The 22,595-nt window shown below is 42.2% G+C and overlaps 1 protein-coding gene across 1 annotated transcript in view; it reads right to left on the bottom strand.

Moving 5' to 3' along the window:
* USP53 (ubiquitin specific peptidase 53) overlaps nucleotides 1-22,595 on the bottom strand; it is a 51,788-nt gene that overhangs the window by 16,733 nt on the left and 12,460 nt on the right. Inside the window, exons 2-11 of the mRNA XM_075860589.1 lie at nucleotides 16,069-16,161; nucleotides 13,452-13,586; nucleotides 9,475-9,588; nucleotides 9,301-9,383; nucleotides 4,277-4,382; nucleotides 3,891-4,037; nucleotides 3,566-3,715; nucleotides 3,270-3,438; nucleotides 1,773-1,928; nucleotides 467-613 (exon numbers count right to left, since the gene is read on the bottom strand). Coding sequence (XP_075716704.1) covers nucleotides 467-613; nucleotides 1,773-1,928; nucleotides 3,270-3,438; nucleotides 3,566-3,715; nucleotides 3,891-4,037; nucleotides 4,277-4,382; nucleotides 9,301-9,383; nucleotides 9,475-9,588; nucleotides 13,452-13,586; nucleotides 16,069-16,161 — 1,300 coding nt within the window. The remainder of the gene's footprint in view (nucleotides 1-466; nucleotides 614-1,772; nucleotides 1,929-3,269; nucleotides 3,439-3,565; nucleotides 3,716-3,890; nucleotides 4,038-4,276; nucleotides 4,383-9,300; nucleotides 9,384-9,474; nucleotides 9,589-13,451; nucleotides 13,587-16,068; nucleotides 16,162-22,595) is intronic.

The raw sequence follows: 22,595 nt of genomic DNA, 5'->3' as shown, positions 1-22,595 counted from the left end.
AGATAAGACTGGCAAAAAAAGATGGGATCTGCAAACAGTTACCTAATGTATATAGATATAGCTCTAGAAAGCCTCCAGTAAAGCCAATAATGTTTTCTAATAAAATTCTAACCTGGACATGCAATAAATTAGTTTATAGTAAATCAAGAGCATTAGGCCTCCTTCACATTGCGCTAGTGTATGTTGGGAAAGCTACCCATGGGAGCCTATGGGAGACGGATGCCACTACATGGCTTCCGTCACAGGTATATGTTATATAGGTCTTGAAGCTCCCGACATTACTGTCCATATATGGAAAGTGACATCAGGAGCTTTTCAATGCTGGAGTCCATCGGCAGAGCATCAGAAGAACTCTGCCCACAGACTTTGGCCCTGAGGAAGCTCCTGACAGTGATAGTGATTGTGGGAGTGGGATCGCTGATAAATGTCGAGTCCGTGAATACCCCTTTAAAATTAATCCAACTACCTTTGGGCCTGGCAGGTTCCTTCTTCAGTGTTTTATCCAAAATTTTTCTTTGAGAAGATGATGCACTTTTTAGGTTATTCGCTCTGTGGGCGCATTCCCGAGACAAGTCTTTTAACTTTTCTTGATGATCATTACGACCTAATTTAACTTAAAACAAATAAAAAGATAAGTGTATACTTATTTACCCATTAGTCTACTAGAGATACATGCAGTGTATTTTTTTTCTCCAAGACGATCCTGGTCTCAGTACACTTTAACCAACTTTTCAATAAATATAAGCAATGTAGCTGCCTGTAAGGGCAGGGTGTTCATACTCTATGGACGCATGCACACGTCTGTCCGCGAATACGGAGCCTCCCGGTTCTATTGGCCACGGACACCTTTCTGTATCGCTACGGATAAGTGCTCTTGCTGTAGAACCGTTCCGGGAATTACGGAGCATTTCCTACTTTTCGTTTTTTTACGGGTCGTGCTCCCATACTATGGGAGCACGGGCCGAAAATGCGGCGGCCGGCCGTGCCCGCAATTGCGGGCCATGATTACGTGCACGGCCGTGTGCATGAAGCCTATGTCAGAATACATCTGTGAATAACCAGTCTTAGGCCCCATGCAAACGACCGCATTTTCAGCAGTAAATACGGTCCATAAATACGGATCCGTAATTCATCCGTATATAGGGATTGGTATCCGAAAATACGGTCCGTATATATGGATCCGTTAAAAAATAAAATTAAAAAAATAGATGACTGCCAATGACCAACATGTTGCCTAGCAACGCTTCCGTAAATACGGACAGTTTACGGATGCACATCCGTAGCCGTCGATATTTACAGAAGCTCCAATAGACTTCTATGGGAGAGTCCGTGCCGTAATTACTGACAATAGGACAGGTTCTATAATTTTTTCAGCATGGACACCGATCAGTAAATATACTGAAAGGTGTCCGTGGCCAATAGAAATGAATGGGTCCGTAATTACTGATGAAAAATACGATCGTGTGTATGGGGCCTAACTAACACAAACCAAAAAAAACAAAAAACGCCTTCCTGTGCAATTAATCAGATCTGCATCCAACTAAAAAAACATTTTCCTATATACTGGCCTGAATTTTTGTCATGCAACTAATTGGTTTTAACCATCAAGCTACAGCCGCAGTCCAAAGGAATACATTGGAGTTGCATGTAATATTTTGGACTGTAGTGGTCACGTGACAAAATCAGTAGCGCTATTAAGAGTCTGTGTGTAGCCAGGCCTAAAAGTTAAAAGTTGCCGCATAAAACAGTGACTTAAGGACAGTTGTACATACCAGGTCCTCTGCCAGCACTTGACTGAACAACACCACGATTAAATCCTGGATCATCATTCTCATACTTGTAACCACTGTTCTGATAGATATGTTCTTCTAAATCGCGATCTCTATTGTAGTCGGACTTTTTTGATGTTGATGACATTCTATCATTGGCTTTGAGGAAAGAAAAAAACGAGTGCTAAAGTTACAAAAGGTGGTATAGGGTCGGTTTGTTTAAAAACAATAGACGTGGGTGATAAAGAAGGGGTGAGATTAGGTGCTGGCTATGTGGTATTGCCTGCAGTACGCTACATTCCGGCCCATCCTCACTCATTCACCCCTCTTAGATCACCCGCTCCCATGTTTTTTTAACAAACAGTGGGAATGCAAGTGTCAAGCAGGGCATTATTTATACAGTGTTTAGCAAATATTTGGAAACCAAGCCTACATCTGCATAATAAATATTTTTTGTCATATAATCAGAGCAGGTTATGGTAATCTCACACTGTCTTAATGTTCACTCCGGTAAACAGAGCAGATTAAAATATACACCCCAAACACCTAATGGATTCAGATTTTTCCTATACAGGTGTAATTTACTTTTGTGTATAGATTTGTATTATATATTTAATATAATGGGAAGGTGAGAATAAATACATCATTTCATCTGATTTCAATGTGATAGCTGCTCCAAATAATTAATTCCATAACAGAAAACAGCGGCTATGATGGAAAAAGTGAGCAATTTACGGAAATATTTGCAATAAAAAAGATACATGGTCCAAGAACAGGAGTTATTTAGATTGCATCAGATAAACGCCAGAACAAAACTTCAGGGAGGAGGAGATGGAGGAGGAGGAGAAGGAGATGGAGGAGGAGGAGGAGAAGAAGATAGTCTATCCCCAGTTTCAGTTTTCAATAGCTAAATCGCTTGGAGTCCAACTGCCGGGACCCCCGCCTATCAGCTGTTTTGAAGGGGCCGCAGCGCTTGTACGAGCGCTGCTTCCCCTTCATTCCAGTCACTGCTCGTATTCTGAATCGCCGACACAGCAGTAGCGGCGATTCATATTATTACAGCCTTCTCCCATTGAAGTGAATGGGAAAAGGCTGTAATACTGTGAACTGCCACTATAATACGAGCATTGACCGGAATGAAGGGGAATCAGCGCTCATACGAGCGCTGTGGCCCCTTCAAAAACAGCTGATCGGCAGGGGTCCTGGCAGTCGGACCCCGAGCGATCAGCTATTGAGTATAGGCCATCAACTTTTAGGAACTGGAAAACCCCTTTAAAAAGGCAGCTTGTTATTGTCCATCAGAGGGAAGAAGGAAAACCTTTTGGGGCAGGTTTTCGTTTTGCCAGGATTTGAACTAAGTTAAAAATACAGTCCCCAGCTCATGTCAATACAGACCAAAAATAGGAAATACCATAGTAAACCTTTACCATCAAAACGCAGCATAAAACGCTCCTAATCGAGACCATGCACATTCACATCCTTCAATATTTGTATACACACCTATATCCTCATTGGTGAAGAGTCTTTTGTACGGTGTCCAGTGCATCACCTGCCTGAGGGCGTCATCTGTAGTCACTGCGGTGCCATCAGGATTTGCATAAAATAGTAGCAAAGGCTGATAATGACACCGAATGCACTTGGTGACTACATCTTTCCATTTGGTTCCAACCTGAATAACCAGGAGAAAAAAAAAACAAAAAAACACCTAGTTAACACAACACGAACATGCAAAAATATCAAAGTTACAAGTTCCTAAAACCTTTAGAGTCATTTTAAATCAAGAAATCTACAATTACCTCTTTCACAGAAGCATCATCAAATAAAACCCATCTGGCACTTTTTGTATGATAGGCAAAGGCACAATAGTGTCGGCTCGTATAGCAGATCATACCCACAAGGTAAAGTCTACTTTCTTTTGCTTTTTCATCAGTCACTCTAAAAAATAACTAGGGAAAGAACAGGAATTCTTTAGTTCACCACATTTGAAGTAATAATAAAAGTCTTATTTATATTAATATAGGTTATATTAGAACATCTCCGGATCCATCTCTATGTATAAACAAAAAATATATTGGGTGATATTTAGCGCTTGGATTGAGTGACTACAAAAAGGATACATACCCCAGGTAAGTAAAGCTGTGTAGCCAAATTCCTAACAACATCTTCTGTCAAGTCGGAGTTCTCAGAATCCCACACCAGACCAATAGTTACTATCTCTGGACAGTTCATTAGCACCCGCCGAATCTTTATCTTCTGTCCACAATTGCTCTAAACAAATACACATATTACAATTAAAACCCTTCTGATAGGTCTACAGTACATGTGAGAAGATCAGATTGGACTTGAAGATCTAATCCTGTATAGCCACAGATTTCTAGAATGAAAGGATTCTATAGATCGCTTTGGCACGCTCCGTCATTTCTATTAGACTCCGCCCACGGTAACAAGAAGTCTCCTATAAATTCACAGTGATACGACTTGAAATACGATCATCTTATTGTACTTACAGGACATTTTCTATAGTCATCCGCAGTGTTTGCAGCCTGTAGTAACTCCGCAAACATCTCTGGCTTCAGGCGCTCATGTCTCTCCAGCATTCTATCAACTTCATTACTAGAGAACACATAGAAAGTACACCGGGGTTAGAGAATATATCCTCTTCTGGGATTCTCTTGTTTTACAATGTATTCTACGCTCCGTTTCTCATTACTATCTATTGCCATAGTGATTACTTATACCTAGGGCTCTCATTTTCACTGCGGTTTCCTTTTATGTATAAAAAAACGGACAAATGTAAACTCATCTAACAAAGTCCTAGATTAATACGGCAGATTTTAACAGTAGTATCCTAGGTCAAATATTGATATGGTCAATACACTGAGTTCACCACACAAGACCGCCTCTGATTTTGCATTGGGGCCCTACATAGAACTAAAATACCCACTACATTACACTGAACATAAAGATGAAATACTATATAGATTCTGTATACATTATACGCTATAATCATTTGTATACATATGGCTGTAACTTTTTTAATTACATTTTTGTGCATTCGGAAGAAATAAATGGCATCACATTCTTCTATTCCTCCTTATGTGGCTGAGTGTGTCTCCAAGGTGTTGTGGTCAATTGATTGCTATGTCTGCAATCCCTATGGCTAAAACACTGGCTGAATATTTCAGCTGTGTCACACTCTCAGCATTGTATACATATAAACAATACATAGTATTCCCCTGCAACGAACACTTAGGCCTCATGCACACGAACGCGGCCGTTGTTCGGGTCGCAAACTACGGATCCTAGTGTCCATAATGCCTCCGAGTAGCTTTCGGAACCATTCCTTATATTACGACTGTGTTGTTTCCGTGTGTCATGCGTATTTGCTGTCCGCACCCAAAGGAATGTCTGATTTCAACCAAGGAGTTTCCTAGCAATATATACACAATACACGAACAGCACACTGATGGCTTTTGTGTATGGACTAATTTTTGCAGACACATAAAACGTGGCATGGGTCCACAAAAATGGACAGGACACGTTCTATAATTTGTGGAATGGAACTGCAAAAAAAACCACTGACGTGTGCATAGAAACGAAGGGGTTAGTGTGCTATCCACAAACAATTCAGATTGCACACAAAAAAAACCCCCACAAAAAACACGCTTGTGTGCATGATCCCTTATACAGAGTGTAAACCTCAGGTTTCCATCGAGTCAACGCACAAAAGTCTTTGCATCCATTTGTCAGCTTTCCATAAGAAGATCCAGCAAATTTTAAGACAAAACATGTGAAATGAGCAGATGACACGCACTATCCATTCCTACTTCCCCTGGTTAAGTAACCCATCTACAGCGCACTAGTTGGTCGCAATGAATATAGAAACGGAACGAGAAGAAGGACGATGTGGGAACCTGCTTGAAAGCAACAGGAGACGAGGCATTTATACCTTCTCGCCATACAATTATATTTACATGGGCTCATTTCTCGCAAAGGTTAAAGCACATAAGCAGCGCCGCGATACAGCTAAATTGCAGAGATCACCCATTCAGACATGATGTAAGTAGATGTTCTTTTAAACGTTGACAGTAAAAGAGAGTTCCATTCCGGAGGTCAGAATTTCTAAGCTAAATGCTCGCGGTGGTTCGTACAAAAGAGGCAGCACAGCAGCCCAAAGAAAGAACATCTGCTTGTGTCTGGAACCCTGGGCCCAAATAACATGGTACACTTACAGCCTGAGTCACAAATCAAAAAGGCTGCAATTTAAATAAAACATTAACATGCTAAAATCCTCCCACGCCTCGGTAACTGCGCATTATTTATCGGAAGATTGGAAAAAAAAAAACTTTTCCCAACAAAGCCTATAATGCCTCTGACTCACTTGAAATAAGAATGTGGAGTGACGCAATTTCCTGCCACTCATGGCTGAAACACAAAGCGAAATGTGTTTTTGACAGGACTAATTTGAAAACGCTAGATACTGAAGAATTGCTCGCTGGCTTTAGAGAGGTCCTCAATAAAAACACGTTGCATATCCGAAAGCTATTCGCTCCCCATTGACAGATTCCAGATATCATTGCTGCGTAAAACTTACTATTAGGCTAAGTAACAGAGTTTTAAAGAAACGCACAGTAAAAAGGCTTCAGAGCCGTACATTTACCACACACACACACACACACACACACACACACACACACCACTGGAATTTCATAGCAGACAACAGCCACAAACGGAAGTACAAAGTTAGATGATGAAGTTGAGAGCAGCACTACGAAGGCTGGCGAGGAGAATAACGTATTCGTTCTTCGCTTTGAAACATTAAGATCCACCAGTTTGCTAATTATGATTACACAACTTTTGCCCTACCAGTGACTTGTGAGCACGCGAGTCTCTCCGGGCACCAACAAGTGGATCCCCAACTGTAGATCCGATCATGCACAAACGAGATGGCGTGTCAGCATTTATCTTTATTCACACTAATGTATTATGGCTACTGAAACTTTTTCACCCGGGGCCAGTACCAGATCATTGGCACTTTTCTCCTGGGTCAGTCACCTTGACACGTCACCAAGCTCTGCCACACTTGAATGTTTGCACACTTGGTAAATCCACCCCTAGTGTGTTAAATGATGGAGGTTTACTAATACAGTTTAGACAGTGTAATCTTAGACAAGGCAGTCAGAAAATGTCACAATGTCACATTTAAGCTACACCTCTAAGTCCCACTTGGCAGCGTGCTGGAGAAAAAAAACTATAAAAAAAAAAACGAAAAAGGTGGGGTGGCGCACAGAATTACGGTGCATCTTGAATAGTTTATCTGCCCCCGTGTTGTTTTTCGATCCAAATTTTTGTCCGGATTAATTTATTAATATAGCTTTAAAGCGTTTGGAGCAGTATTCCTGTTAGAGAGCTTCAAATCCACTACATGGATAAATGATAAAAGGATGGCTAATTACAGCGGCCACTAGAGGGAGCTTAGGAGATTACTCAATGCGGTTTTATTATTCATTTAAATCTATAAACAATATTCAGTAATCTCCTAAAACCCCCACAGTAGTGGCATCAAGCAGTCAGCATTTTATAATTTAAGGGATTGTTCAGACGTGGCAGATTTGCTGCGGAATTCCGCTGCAGAAAGGCAGCAGTGGAAATCCGAAACAGACATGTTTTCCTTTAGTTTCCATAGCATTTTAGTTAAATAGCTTGTCGGAGCATGGGGCGGTTTTTCATACGGATGACCTATCCACAGAACAATCAGTATTTGATCGGTGTGGTTCCAACACCCAGACCCCCAAACCGATCAGCTGTTACAGTTGCCTCTGGCTCTGACCACTGTCTAGCGGCCGTACTGCAACACTGCAGCTCTGCTCCTATTCAAGTACCTGTGGATACGTCATCAGTATGAAAAACAGCCTTATGCCCAGACAACCCCTTTAAGTTAGGGCAGACATTGAGGTAAACAACGGTGTGTAAAGTAGCTGGCGGTGCGGAATTCACATTCCACAGCATGCACAGTCTGTTGCAGAGAAGCAGCGGATTTTGACTGCAGATTTCAGCCTTTGCATTGCAAAGGCTGAAATCTACAGCAAGTCCGCTGCAAAATCCGCCACGTCTGAACAAACCCTCAAATGTGCAACATTTTCCACCACGTCTGAACTGCCTATACCAGTGTAGAGTTTCAGATACCACCAGCTCAGGGGGTGGGTGCACGGATAGGGGCCCAACCCAATTCTGAATAAGAAAAAAAGTGTCCGGCACACCAATTGGAGTAGTTTGTTTTTTTTATTAATAAAAAATTGCCTATGCCAGTGTTTCCAAACTCAGGGAACCTTCACCAATTAATGTTTTTGTTTTTTTACAGAAGACAAAAAGAGGCTAACAGAGTAAGATGCAATACTTCTAAAGCACCAATAGCACTTTAACTGTACTTTATATATAAAAAAAAACATTGCCATTCGCGGGAATACCGTGGATTTTGCTGCGATTTTTACAAAATCACGGCAAAAACACACATTTTGACCGCGATATGTGAACTTAGCCTTTTAGAATGACACCTAGGCTTGCTTCTTCTGGCACAAAATAATTGTAGCCTGATTTTTGACAGACACACCATTAATGTATGCGTGTGTGTGTGTGTGTGTATATATATATATATATTTATATTATTAGGCCTGAGTGCATATACTATTTATTCACGTGCAGGGCTGGTGTATATTTAGAGAAGACCTTACATATGGTCTTAATTTATATGAAGTATTAATCTGCTAAATATACCCCACGATGCACACCCAACCCATATACTTACCTCTGCTGTCTCGCTCACCGTTTCTCCTCTATAGTGGCGCGCACTGCCCTGCATGAACGCCCTGACGTCTTTCAGCGTCAGGATGTTGTATGATGTGCCGCTGAATACAACATCCTGACAGCGGCAGATTTAGGACGTTCACTAGGTGTAGGACAGCAATTTCTGGTCCGGGACCCCATGGAACCACAGGGGATCGCAGAACTTCGGTTGGGAATGGCTCGTCTATACAGACATCGGGTCGACATTCACCAAGTTCCATGTTTGTTTGTTTTTATTTGTTTTCATTAGTCATTTCTTGTAAATTTGTTTTTGGCAATATCCTTTTTTGCTTTACTACCCAATGTGATCCAACAGATTACCTGTTATCTTTGAATGTGGCTCTACAGCTAAAAAGATTTTTGCATTTCACAATTCGATCTCTTAATCTTCCCAACTTTCAATTTTAAGCAGTAAGGGGTTGGGGTACATAAAGATGAATTATAAGAAAATGTTCTTTTATTTAATACAACTAGAACAAGTTTTGTTTTTTAAGGAATAAAGTACAAAGGTGATAAAAGGGTTGAGGTTTCAGCATGGTCTTCTTACTAAAAAATTACTAGGTTAACCAAGACCCGTATAGAGAGCTGTATCGGAGAGAAGTGGAGTAGGCCAGTTTATGTCTAAGCAATGTCAAAATGTTTATAACAATGTGAATCTTTTAGTTTTTCTTTTATATTAAATACTTACCAAAGTGCAGTAGTGGAAATGTAACGTACAAACTCTGTAAAAGGCAATGGATCCGATGATGCTCCACAACTCCGACACACACACTGTGTAGAAATCAAACACAAATCATAAGCAAAATAAGATTAAAAGGGAGCAAATATTTGCAATCTGAAATGCAAAGAAAGCTTTAAATACCTGCTCATATAGAGTCATCGCAAACTTCTGATGTGTAATGCAAGATTTTGAAGTGCACATGTCACCCTCACTATTTGGCACAATATGGAAATGAATTCGCTGCAGTATGTTTTCCTGTAAATGGCACATAGAAAAGACAATTATTGAAAGCACAGAAGGCAGACAAATAAAAGGCATCCATTTATGGATTTATCAGATTTTCATGTAAATAATCATATCATCAAAATACCCAGCCATAATAATGGAGCACATGTACAAAAAAATAAAAAAAATTTATGACTTTTGGCTGGCAGTTTCTTGGCCGTAAAAATGGCACAGATTTTATCAGCCTTGATCAAGATTCATAAAAATGGCAGGCATGCATATGTAAACGTATCTCCAGTACTATATAGTACTAGTATACCGATGTTGTAAATTACTGCACACGTGGGTGTGCCATTTTCTAATCTGTGGCAATTTTTATACAACACAACATTTAACGGGTGAAATTCATTGATCGTTCTACGTGTTTTTTGGCATTGAAATATCGCAAGTCCAAAAGTCGCAATTTACGCCCTCACCACTTTTGTGGAAGGGGTGTGTGGCTTCAGAAAAAGGGGTGACAATGGGCCAACAAGTTTATTATAATTTACGACAGAAAGCTGGTGCAAATTAGAGTGGAAATCTTCGCCAGCTCCTAGTTGTTGTAGATTTCACTCTGTGGGGGAATAGCAAGGTAGAGGCCCATGCTAGGGCTTGTATCTTACACCCAAAACCCCCCAATCCGTCTTCCCCATCCCACAATTAACTGAAATTAAAAAAATAAATCTAAATTAATGCTCACCTCAACGCTACACTTAGCATGACGTGGCTCATACAACGTTCTACCGCCAGGCAGCATCAGGACATTGTATGGATCGCAGCACTGATGACGTTGACTGCTGCATCACGTATAAGGCCCAGAAGCTGCTCCCCGCCAGGACCTCGTATGAGCCGCATGGCAGGCTGAGGGGGGCCAAGAGGGGAGAAGGAGGAGGAGTGAGAAGAGTAAGTTTTATTTTATGGCAGGTGGGGGGGGGGGGGGCGGGGAATGGATGGCACACGGCTGGCCGAAAGATGCCACACATTGTGGCGCATCTTACTCCAATTTTCTTTCTATTAACATTGGCATATGAAAGACCAGTCTTAATAAATTTCCCCCAATGTGTCCATGCATATTGGAAATTTGAAGTCCATGAATGTAAGGCACAGGCTCCACACTGTTGCTCTCAATCCGCAGTAAAAGTGTTGCATTACCACGACTTCAATTCTTCCATATGGAGAAATTTTTTTTACAAGGTCGCTCGCAACTTTCTTTCCAAAATGACGTTCCCCAAAAGTCACCATAAAGCAGCAATTTTATTGCAGATTTCAGGAGACTCCGTGTGGCCCTACCCTAAACCGTGAAGTGATCTTTAATCCACAGACCACATTTAGAGGATAGACAATCCAGCTCCTCCAATTTTTTCACATTTTGTTATGTTGAGGCCTTGTGATAAAATAAAAAAAAAAAAAAAAAAAAAAAAAAACGTACCCATCATTCTGCACTCAATGCCCCATAATGACAAAGTGAAAACAGAAGGTCAGTAATCTTTGCCAATTTATTGAAAAAACAAACAAAAATATTGCATAATTATTCAGACCCTTTACTCAGTGCTTCGTTTTAGCACCTTTGGCAGTGACAATAGCCTCCAGTTTTCTTGGGTATGATGCCACAACGTTTGCACACCTGGATTTGGGGATTTTCGGTCATTCTTCTCTGCAGATCCTCTCACCTCTATCAGGCTGGATGGGGACCGTCGGTGGACAGCCATTTTCAGGTCTCTCCAATGATGTTCGATTGGGTTCAAGTCAAGGCTCTGGCTGGGCCACTCAAAGACATTCACAGAGTTGTCTCTAAGCCACTCCTGTGTTGTCCTGGCTGTGTGCTTAGGGTCATAGTATTGTTGGAAGGTGAACCTTCGGCCCAGTCTGAGATCCAGAGCACTCTGGTAAGGTTTTCATTAAGAATATCTCTGTACTTCCATTCACCTGTCCCTCATCTCCGACCAGTCTCCCTGTCCCAGCCGCTGAAAAACACCCCCGCAACCAGATGCTGCCACCACCATGCTTGACTGTAGGGATGGTATTGGGCAGGTGATGCATCATGTCTGGAGGAAACCAGGCATTGCTCTTAGAATTGAGGCCAAAAAGTTCAATCTTGATTTCATCAGATCACAGAATCTTGTTTTTCACAGTCTGAGTCTTTTAGGTGTTTTTTTGCAAACTCCATCTGTTCTTTCGTTGCGTCTTTTATGGCTCATTCAGACGAGAGTGTTCCTCGTCCATGTGCTGTGCATTGAAATAACTCACAGCACACGGACCCATACATTTCAGTGGGGCTATTCAGACATGCGTGAGTTTTCACGCAGCGAGTGTCCGTTGTATAAAACTCACTGCATGTCCTATATTGGTGCATTTTTGCGCACCTAGTCGCCCATTGAAGTCTATGGGTGCGTAAAAACCATAAACAGCACGTGGACGACATCCGTGTGCTGTCCGTATTTCACGCATCAGTTACAAAGAAATGCAGAAAAAGCGCTTGGATGGACGTGAAAAACGCACGCAATACGCAAACCACACTGATGCCAATATGCAGCGCACATGGATGGCACGCGGACATGAAATGTAGAAAAAAAAGCCACAATTTTTACGTGCGTAAATCAGACACGCTCGTCTGAACGTAGCCTTAGGGTATGTTCACACGGCCTATTTACGGACGTAATTCGGGCGTTTTTGCCCCGAATTACGTCTGAAAATAGCGCCTCAATAGCGCTGACAAACATCTGCCCATTGAAAGCAATGGGCAGACGTTTGTCTGTTCACGAGGCGTATATTTACGCGCCGCTGTCAAATGACGGCGCGTAAATAGACGCCCGCGTAGAAGAAGTGACCTGTCACTTCTTTGGCCGTATTTGGAGCCGCTATTCATTGACTCCAATGAATAGCAGCGCTAAATACGGCCGTAATTGACGCGGCGTTCAAGCGCCTGCACATGCCGGTACGGCTGAATTTACGGGGATGTTTTCAGGCTGAAACATCCCCGTATTTCAGCCGTTACGGACCCCCGCCGTGTGAACATACCCTTATTGAGGAGAGGCTTCTTTCTAGCTACTCTGCCATAAAGCCCAGACTGGTGGAGTGCTGCAGTGATGGTTGACCTCCCATCTGCACCCTGGCTGAGATCCAAAGATCCTAAGTGACCATTGGGTTCTTTGTCACCTCTCTTACCAGGACCCTTCTCCCCCGATTACTTAGTTTAGTGGGGTGGCCAGCTCTAGGAAGAGTCCTGGTTGTTCTAAATTTCTTCCATTTAAGAATTATGGAGGCCACTGTGATCTTGAGAACTTTGTGCAGCATAAAAAAAATAAAAAATAAAATTGTACCTTGCTCCAGATCTGTGCCTCCACATACTCCTGTCTGCGTCTGCGGGCAGTTCTTTCCTCCTCATGGCTTGGTTTTTGCTCTGATATGCATTGTCAGCTGTGAGACCTTATATAGATAGGGGTGTTTTTCCAAGTCATGTCCAATCAAATGAATTTACCACAGGTGGACTCCAATAAAAGTGTAGAAACATTTCAAAGATGATATAGAGAATGGGAGGCCCCCAGAGCTAAATTTCAAGTGTCAGAGTAAACGGTCTTAATACTTATGTCCATGTGAAATTTGAGTTTTTAGTTTTTAATAAATTTGCAAGAATTTCACTTTGTCATTATGGGGTATTGAGTGCAGAATGATGGGGGAAAAAGGTGATTTTTTTAAATCTATTTTAATACAAGGCCTCAAAATAACAATGTGAAAAAAGTGAAAGGGTCTGAAGACTTTCCGAATGCACTGTATTTAGTCATGATTGGTGCATAAATTCTAAATTTTCTGTGTGATACTTGATTATAGTTTAAGGACCAGTAGAAAATACTCACAAAACATTCAGCAGCATCATCCATTAGGCCAAGCTGGAAGCGGTGCTCATCTTTAAAGCTCTCGGCAAGGGCAAGCCTCATAGCATCAGAAGGGAGCACCTTCTCCCGACTAGTTTGAAACTGGGAAAAAATGGACTGTAGGCAAGAGAAGCAAAGTAACAGCTTTACAATCGTCATTTTATGAGTTGTTACCATTGAAAATAAGTTCTACTGTAACAGAGATATGATATTTAAAAAGGGGTTTTCAGATTCCCTAAAATTGATGGCCATCAATATTAGATCAATGGGGGCCCGACTCAACAACCCTGCATAGCCTCTGTTTTAAGGGGCTTTATTGCTTACATTGCTATGAACAGCAGAGCTCTGTACTTTTAGTAGTTGTGCCTGGTAAAGGGGATGTGGCGCTCATTGATCCATGGGGGTACCAACCTAATATCGATGGTCTATCCTTAGAAGCAGCCATCAATTTTAAAGAACCAGAAAACTCCTTTAACCAATTCTTTTGTGCACCATGATAGCTCAGTAGGTTACTGCAGTCCTATAGTACACCCAGAAAACAGACACTGGCATAGCTGCAAATTCTAATACGCCATCAAATCTGTAGAATACAAAGTGGGTAAGAGAGAGCACAATCTTAAACAATGCCAGGTTTACTACCACCTTTTCGCCTTTTTTTAAAATCGACACAAACAAGAAATTTTGTATCGGCAAAGTAGATGGGTCCTTCATTAATATTGAGATTACAACTTTTTTTTACTTTCGGAAACTTTAAATATTCCCCACTGTTCCAAATGTCAAAGAAAATCCATGACCATGACATTAATCTACCTCTACCTCACATTGACAATATGGGTGAAGTCTACAAAACTCCCTCGGACTATTGATGTGTGAGACGTCAGAATAGTCTGTGTGTGTGTGTATGTATGTGTATATATATATATATATATGTATATATATATACATATATATACACACACACACGTTTTTTTTTTTTTTTTTTACTTTTAACAATGAATTTGGGTAGCAATGCATCCATACTGCTCGAGATCAACAATTTGAGAATTAATTTTAAAGAGAATTTCCACCTAAATTTTAAATACATAAAGACGACAAAGAAGAGCACAGTACAGCAAAGCCAACCTGCCACTTTTCTGCCCTCAGCACCGATTCAACTGTGAGGTAAGGAAATTCATAACCTGCGACACACTGGTTGCTATGGACATGCTGTCTGGCAACAGCTATAGCCGGTAGCCAAAGAATGCAGAACAACATGAGTCATCTGTTCAGCTTAAAGCTAGACTGGCACTGTGCGGACAGCAGAGAAGGGAACTTGGCAGTAGTGGGCACATTATTCCTCATCCAGCCTAATAAAGTTGGAGAACCTCCCTAACATATTAAGAATATGAAAAGTATATATGTAACAATTACATGTCATATTGGCTGAAAAATTTACCACAGCAGAAAACGGCTAAAGCATGGGAAAAATTCTAGTAGTTGACACTATCCAGGCATTTCCAAGTGAATGCAAATAAGATGTGAAACCGGTTTGATTGAGAAACCATGCAAAAGGGGGGAGGGGGGGAAAAACAGAACAAAACAAAAAAAAAAAATAAAATCAAAAAAAAAAAAAAAAAAAAAAAAAAAGACGGAAACCTTATGTAGGAGGAAAAAAAACAAAAAAGCATATATTCAATGAACGTCACCCTTCCCTTTTTCACTGGGCTAATTGGGAGTAGAAGACTATTATTTGCCTGCCAAAAGTAACAAAAACCTGGTAGCACAAATGCCAACTGATGCCACCTAATAAAACCCCATTGAAATGAATGGGGTTGCGAACAGAAAAGTTATTTTGGCACACGTGAATACATTCGGTTGTGTGCCTTTTTTTTGTAGCAATTAAGGCAAAATGCACAAAAATAACACAAAACAACCTGCAGTGTTTACACAAGTCTGCAGCAAAAAGGCAACTTTTTTCAAACCACAACATTGTGCCACAAATTAGCGATAATAGCTGCAAAAAGAGGGCACAAAACTGGCAAGTCTCAATACACCCATTGCTTTTTTTTTTCCCTGTAATAATGAAACAGAATAAAGTAGAGAAAAATTCCACATTAATGCGTCCTAAGGCCTCATGCACACGACCGTAGTGGTGTGTACGGCCCGTGATTTGCGGCTCGGACGGCCGCGGAGTGTCATCCGCGGGCCGCTCGTAAATCACGTGCCATGCACATGGCCATGTACATTCATTTCAATGAGCCCGGTCCGCAAAATGCGGCCCATATAGGACGTCATATCTTTTTGCGGTCCAGGCTCCTGGGCAATGCACGGACTGTGGAAACCACGGTGGTGTGCATGGGCCCATAGAAGTGAAAGGAACCACAACTCACCCGCAGATTTGTGGGTGAATTGCGGCAGCAAAAACACATACGTGTGCATAAGGCCTAAAACCATCTCCTTTTTTATCCTTTATTTTTTTTAAAGCTAGACGGGAAAAGTTAAGTGGCCTGGAGGAAAGTGTGTGTGTATATATGTCTCTATTTAACATATAATCTTGTGAGGTAAAAGTGAAGGTATGCCATTAAAATGTTAATTTAGATTTGTGAATACAATAACCTACCTTTAAAGCACAAAATATGCATGCTTCTCCTAAGCAAACATGCCCAGTGAGCCCACGTAAACTGCGCCGAAAAATGTCCAATTGCCACAAAACCTGCAAGATATAAGAGAATGTCACAATAAACTGACACGGAAATGCTTGAAGGGGTACTATAGATTATAGAAAAGAAGAAGGCTAAACAAACATCCTAATATAAACCAGGTGAAAATTTGGTTGGCAGCTGGGACAGGGAATACGGTCTCATAGACAGCATGTGTAGTGTGTTTTATGGTTTGTTTTTAGAAATCTGCTGCTGGACCACCAACATCATAAATTGGTTTCCATGGAGGTCTATAAAAGCCCTGATTCCATGATCACAAAATAAATAAAAACAGCACCTTATCTACTGGCAGTACAGCTTAGAGACTCTGTCACCACATTATAAGTGCCCTATCTCCTATATAAGGAGATCAGCGCTGTAATGTAGGCGACAGTAAGGGTATGTTCACACGGCCTATTTACGGACGTAATTCGGGCGTTTTTGCCCCGAATTACGTCTGAAAATAGCGCCTCAATAGCGCTGACAAACATCTGCCCTTTGAAAGCAATGGGCAGACGTTTGTCTGTTCACACGAGGCGTATATTTACGCGCCGCTGTCAAATGACGGCGCGTAAATAGACGCCCGCGTAGAAGAAGTGACCTGTCACTTCTTTGGCCGTAATTGGAGCCGCTATTCATTGACTCCAATGAATAGCAGCGCTAATTACGGCCGTAATTGACGCAGCGTTCAAGCGCCTGCACATGCCGGTACGGCTGAAATTACGGGGATGTTTTCAGGCTGAAACATCCCCGTAATTTCAGCCGTTACGGACCCCCGCCGTGTGAACATACCCTAATGCTTTTTATTTTGAAAAACGATCTATTTTTACCACTTTATGAGCAATTTTTAGCTTTATGCTAATGAGTTTCTTAATGCCCAAGTGGGCGTGTTTTACTTTAGACCAAGTGGGTGTTGTACAGAGGAATGTATGACGCTGACCAACCAGCGTCATGCACTTCTCTCCATTGATTTACACTGCACTAGCGATATAGTTATATCGTTATGTGCAGCTATATACACGCTTGACTTGCTGGAATCTCACAGAAAAGATTCAGAAGTGTCAGGATTCTGAATAAACATCCCGTCCTGGCTGGTAGTAATGTATATTCATTATCAGGACACTGCAGTAATGTTAGGGCTTGTGTATGAGGCTGCACATAACGATATAACTATATCGCTAGTGCAGTGTAAATGAATGGAGAGAAGTGCATGACGCTGATTGGTCAGTGTCATGCACTCCTCTGTACAACACCCACTTGGTCTAAAGTAAAAACACGCCTACTTGAGCATTAAGAAACTCATTAGCATAAAGCTAAAAAACGCTCATAAAGTGGTTTAAAATAGATCGTTTTTCTAAATATAAAGCATTACTGTCACCTACATTACAGCGCCGATCTTCTTATATAGGAGATAAGGCACTTATAATGTGGTGACAGAGTCTCTTTAACATTAAAAACTGATCAACATTTTGCATCAGTGTGTCTCGAATTTCATTAATTTCCAGTCCGTCTAACATCCAGTTTGCATCGGTTTTTCATGGTCATAAAAAAAAAATACCAAAAAAAAAAAACCTGATGAATTTCGTTTGTCATGTTTTTTTGTCCCAACTAGGGATGCACGAAGCATCAAAGTTTCGACACTGTGCACCCCCAAACGGTTCAATACGGTTATTTCATGTATTTCGATACTAAGCTGTGCGGCCGCACAGCTTAGCATTGTAACATATGAATGTATGGGAGCGGGACTGCAGCTGTGTAATACAGCCATTGTCCCCCTCCTGAGTCCTGACAAGTGCACACCGTCATCATGATGTGCGATTGCGCCGCCGATAACCAGGAAGGGAACCAATAGTTCTTTTGCCTCTTGAACCCCCATGACAGAGATCCGTTTTTAACGGTTGTTACACGTATCGACAACCGTTAAAAACTGATCCATTGACTTCTATGGGGGTCGTCTGGCCGTGAAAACGGCTAAAAATAGGACATGTCCTATTTTTTGATGGCCAATATTCAGGGGCCATTAAAAAAACAGCAGTGTGAATACACCCATAGAACATCACCGTTCTGAAAACAGCCGTCTGACGGCCATTCAAAAATCGGTCGTCACACGGCCACTTTTCATGGTCGTGTGAATGTAACCTTATGGAGATGCCGATTTCATTTTCCAGCAGGACTTGGCACCTGCCCACACTGCCAAAAGTACCAATACCTGGTTTAATAACCACAGTATCACTGTGCTGGATTGACCAGCAAACTCGCCTGACCTAAACCCCATAGAGAATCTATGGGGTATTGTCAAGAGGAAGATGAGAGACACCAGACCCAACAATGCAGACGAGATGAAGACCGCTATCAAAGCAATCTGGGCTTCCATAACATCGCCTCCGTGCCACGCCGCATTGATGCAGTATTGAGTGCATATACTGTACAGACTTTTCAGTAGGCCAACATTTCGGTATTAAAAATCGGGCTTATATTCTAATTATCTGTGACACAAAATTTTGGGTTTTCATTAAATGCTATAATCAACATTAAAAGAAAAAAAATAGACCACTCTGGGTGTGTAATGAATCTATATAATATATGAGCTTCAGTTTTTTAATTGAATTACTGAAATAAATGAACTTTTTGATCATATTCGAATTCATTGAGAAGGACTAGTATACTGCATCCAGGGTGCATACCGTAGTTCATATCCAAGCTTACGTAAAAGGTCTTGTTCAGATGTTGCGGAATTGCTGCATTTTTTCAGTCCGGAATTGCGGCTGGAAGAAACGCAGCAGAATACAGTATCAGCAAAGTGGACGAGATTGAACAAATCTCATCCACACGCTGTATAAAAATGGAGCGGAACAAACGCTCAGAAATTGACTTCTGCTGCGGAGATTTATTCAGCAGCATGTCAATTGTATTTGCGTAAAAGCAGCCCATTTGTTGCAGGAATTCCCCATTGAATTCAATGGGGAGCGAAATCCCGCAACAAATAGCAGTTGTTGCGTATTTTGCAGCGGGTTCGCAGCGATCCTGCCACAAAAAAAAAAAAAATCCTGATATTTACCCAGAAGTCGGTGTTCCTCCCTCCAGTGTGGCCTCCTGGGATGGCGATTCAACCCATGTGACCGCTGCAGCCAATCACAGGCTGTAGCCGCGGTCACATGGGATGAAACGTCATCCCAGGAGGCCAGCCTTGGGGACGTCAGAAGGCCGGTCTCCTGGGATGACACTTCATCCCAGGTGACCGCCGCTGCAACCAATCACAGGCTGCAGCGGTCTCCAGGGATAAGAAGTCACCCCTGGCGGCCAGCTTGCTGGTGCTGCAGTTTTCTGCAGCGGACATTACGAGCGAAAAAAACTGCACCACAGTTTGGTGCAGTTTTTCGCCCGGAATTCCCTGCGGCACACAGGACTGATATGCTGCATGCTTTTACGCAGCGTATCCGTCCTGTGTGAACGCAGACAAAAAATATCTGTCACTAGTTCAGTAATGCCCAACCTCCTAACTAATCTAATAGGCACCGTCACACTGATAATTCAAAATTGTGTTCCAAAAAGTTTATTATTTTAGAAGTTATGGGCTTATATGTCTAAATATGCAAATGAGGCTATACTAGCCAAAGGAGTGGTAACGTTGCTTGCTCTGTGGGCAGTGTTTATGTTGTCTGTATGACGCTGTCCAATCAGCTTCTACCCTTCCCTGCACAGAGCTATATCCGCTTCAATCGCGAGATCACGCGGCATTTACACTTCTGGCTGCAGCTCCTTTGACACATTGCCTCAGCAATCACCTAGGAAGACTGTCCCTGGATGAGCGCTGGGGCGATGTGTCAAAGGTGCTGCGGCCAGATGTGTAAACGCTGCGTTATCTCGCGATTGAAGCGGATATAGCTCTGTGCAGGGAAGGGTAGAAGCTGTATGATGCGTGATCTCGCGATAGAAGAGCAGGATTCTCCTTTTCTGCAAATATATATATATATATATATATATATATATATATAAAAATAATATTCACATTTATATGCAGCAACACGGAGGATATCATACAGCAGTAATGAGCAGTGTAGTGGAGAATCCAGCACTGGGGTGAGATATAAGGGTATGTCCACAAGGCCGATTTTCAACCGTTTTTCAAACTCTAAACGCCCCAAAGCGGGAAAGGATTGAAGTTACAAGCCCAAACGGAAGTCTGCACTACTACAAGGCTGGATTCATACAGCCGTGTTCGGTCTGTGAGATAAAAACTGTATGTCGGCCACATTCTCTAGACTGAACCCCGTTCAGGGAGCCAGAGTTCCTAGCATCCTAGTTATGTAGGATGCTAGGAGTCACTGCCTCTCCACGGGAACACTGTCCCATACTGTAATCATGTTTTAAGTACAGGGCAGTATTCCCACGGGGAGGCAGTGACTTACAGCATCGTGGATGACTGATGCTAAGAGTCTGGCTCCCTGAACAGTGTTTGGTTGTGAAATGCGGCCATCATAAGGTCGGTGTCTCACGGACCTAATACAGCCATGTGAATTCAGCCTAAGAGATTCAAAGGACAGTTCATGTATTGAGATTTGCAAGGGTTTGTGTTGGAGACCTCTACACAATGTTCACTTGTACACACATTTGTCACTATTCAAGCCAGTTAGATATTGATCAGGTTTACACAAGGTTTCTAGATTCCGTATTTTGTTAATGTAAATAGAAAGGAATGGGGTGTTTGCTCAGCCACGTTTCAGTCAATGACGCAGACCTTGGGGGGTGGGGGGGGGGGGATTAGGAAGTACTTTTTTCTCCCATGAGGTAAAATTGGCCACAATTGCCTGAGGAGATATTCCGCCTTACCTCTGGTTAAAGGGAATCTGTCAGCAGTTAAAGCCTGCTGACAGAGACATATAGAGGAGGACATCGTAAAAACATTCAATTACCCCACAAAGGCGGGCGCTTGATGTGTGAAGTGCTCCTGGCTTCTCCTCACTGCCAGTCCTGCCCTTCTGCCATGAGTGACTACTTTCGTTGTCTCCAGATTGGCTGCTAGAGCAGTCAATCAGAGCAGAGTGTGGCACTTGCGACTGCAACACCTGTGGAATCAAACGTTGCTTACTCGGTCACGCAAATTGCATGACCGGGACTATAGGGTAGGTTTACAATGCCGTCGCCTATATCGTTTCCGGGTCTTAAAACTGCTGACAGATTTCCTATAAGCGAGAAAGGCTGAACTTGATAGACATAGAATTATTTTAAAGTTGCTCTTGATGAACACAGACAATTCTAGTGACATGTCTGCTTTGACATCAGATGGTATTACATAACTATGCAAAGCAAATTAATAGCTACAGAAAAAGGAGATGAAGATCTGGCTGCCAGACGTGATTAACAGCAATGGCATATATAACCACATACTTATTACAGTATCACGGATCATATGAAGAACGCTCACTGGTAACAGACCATGGGGAGATTTAACAAATCTAGTGCAAGGAAAAAGTGCCAGCATCGTGCTTGCCAACCAATCCAATTCCAGCTAAATTTTTAGAGGCCCATGGGAAAAAAAACAAAATGTGATTGGAAGTTCTAATTAATACTGCTCGATAGATCTCCCCCATTGTGTCCTGCAATCAGACCGGTTATCAAAAAGGACCTCAAATCCAAACAAAAACGAGTCACTATACATTTAAAAAAATAAAATAAAAAAAATACTTGGATAGCCTTTCCCTACCCATACATGTACAGCTGAATGCACCAGGTTATAGGCGCAGCTGCACAGACCCGGCACAGACAACCTGTCTAGTCTCCTCGTTTTGAAATATCAGTACCATTTTATTTGGCGCCTGATATGTAAATTACCCTCTGTACTGTCAGTGGGGCGTTTCTTTGCAGAGAAAGAGCAGGGGGGCGTGAATTAGCGATCTGACACTGTCCAATCAGCTACGGACAGTGTCAGAGTGGCATGTGCTGTGTGAGCTCTTTCTCAAGATCAAACAGTCTCGTCATCATGGTCTGACAAGAGCTAGAGAGAGGAGAGGGCGCGCGCACGCACAGCTCAGACGCCACCACCACGGAACAGAAGAGTAGAGAACAACGTGAATTCTTCTCTTCTGTTTCATAGCGGCGGCGGAGCGGTACGCGCGCATGTTCTCCTCTCGTCAGACAGTGATGACAAGACTGATCTCACGCGAGAGATCACGCAGTACAATCCTCTGACACGGTCCGTAGCGGATTGGACAGTGTTAGAGCGCCAAGTATCACGTCCCCTGCCCTTTCCACAAAAAGAAACGCCCCACTGACGCTACCTGGGGCAATTCACATATCGGGCACCAAATAGAACGGCACCAATATCTCAAAGATGGAGGGAGTCTAGACAGGTGGCTGAAAGTGCCCCAGGGTCTGTGCAGCAGTGCCTTTAACATGGTGCCCTCAGCACAGACTTTTTTTTTTGTGCCTAGAACGTACTGGCAAAGAC

This window comes from Rhinoderma darwinii, chromosome 1 (genome assembly GCF_050947455.1).
Source record: "Rhinoderma darwinii isolate aRhiDar2 chromosome 1, aRhiDar2.hap1, whole genome shotgun sequence".
Lineage (NCBI taxonomy): Eukaryota > Metazoa > Chordata > Amphibia > Anura > Rhinodermatidae > Rhinoderma > Rhinoderma darwinii.
Note: the sequence above shows the minus strand (reverse complement) of the source record. Positions and strands in the feature narration are given on the sequence as shown.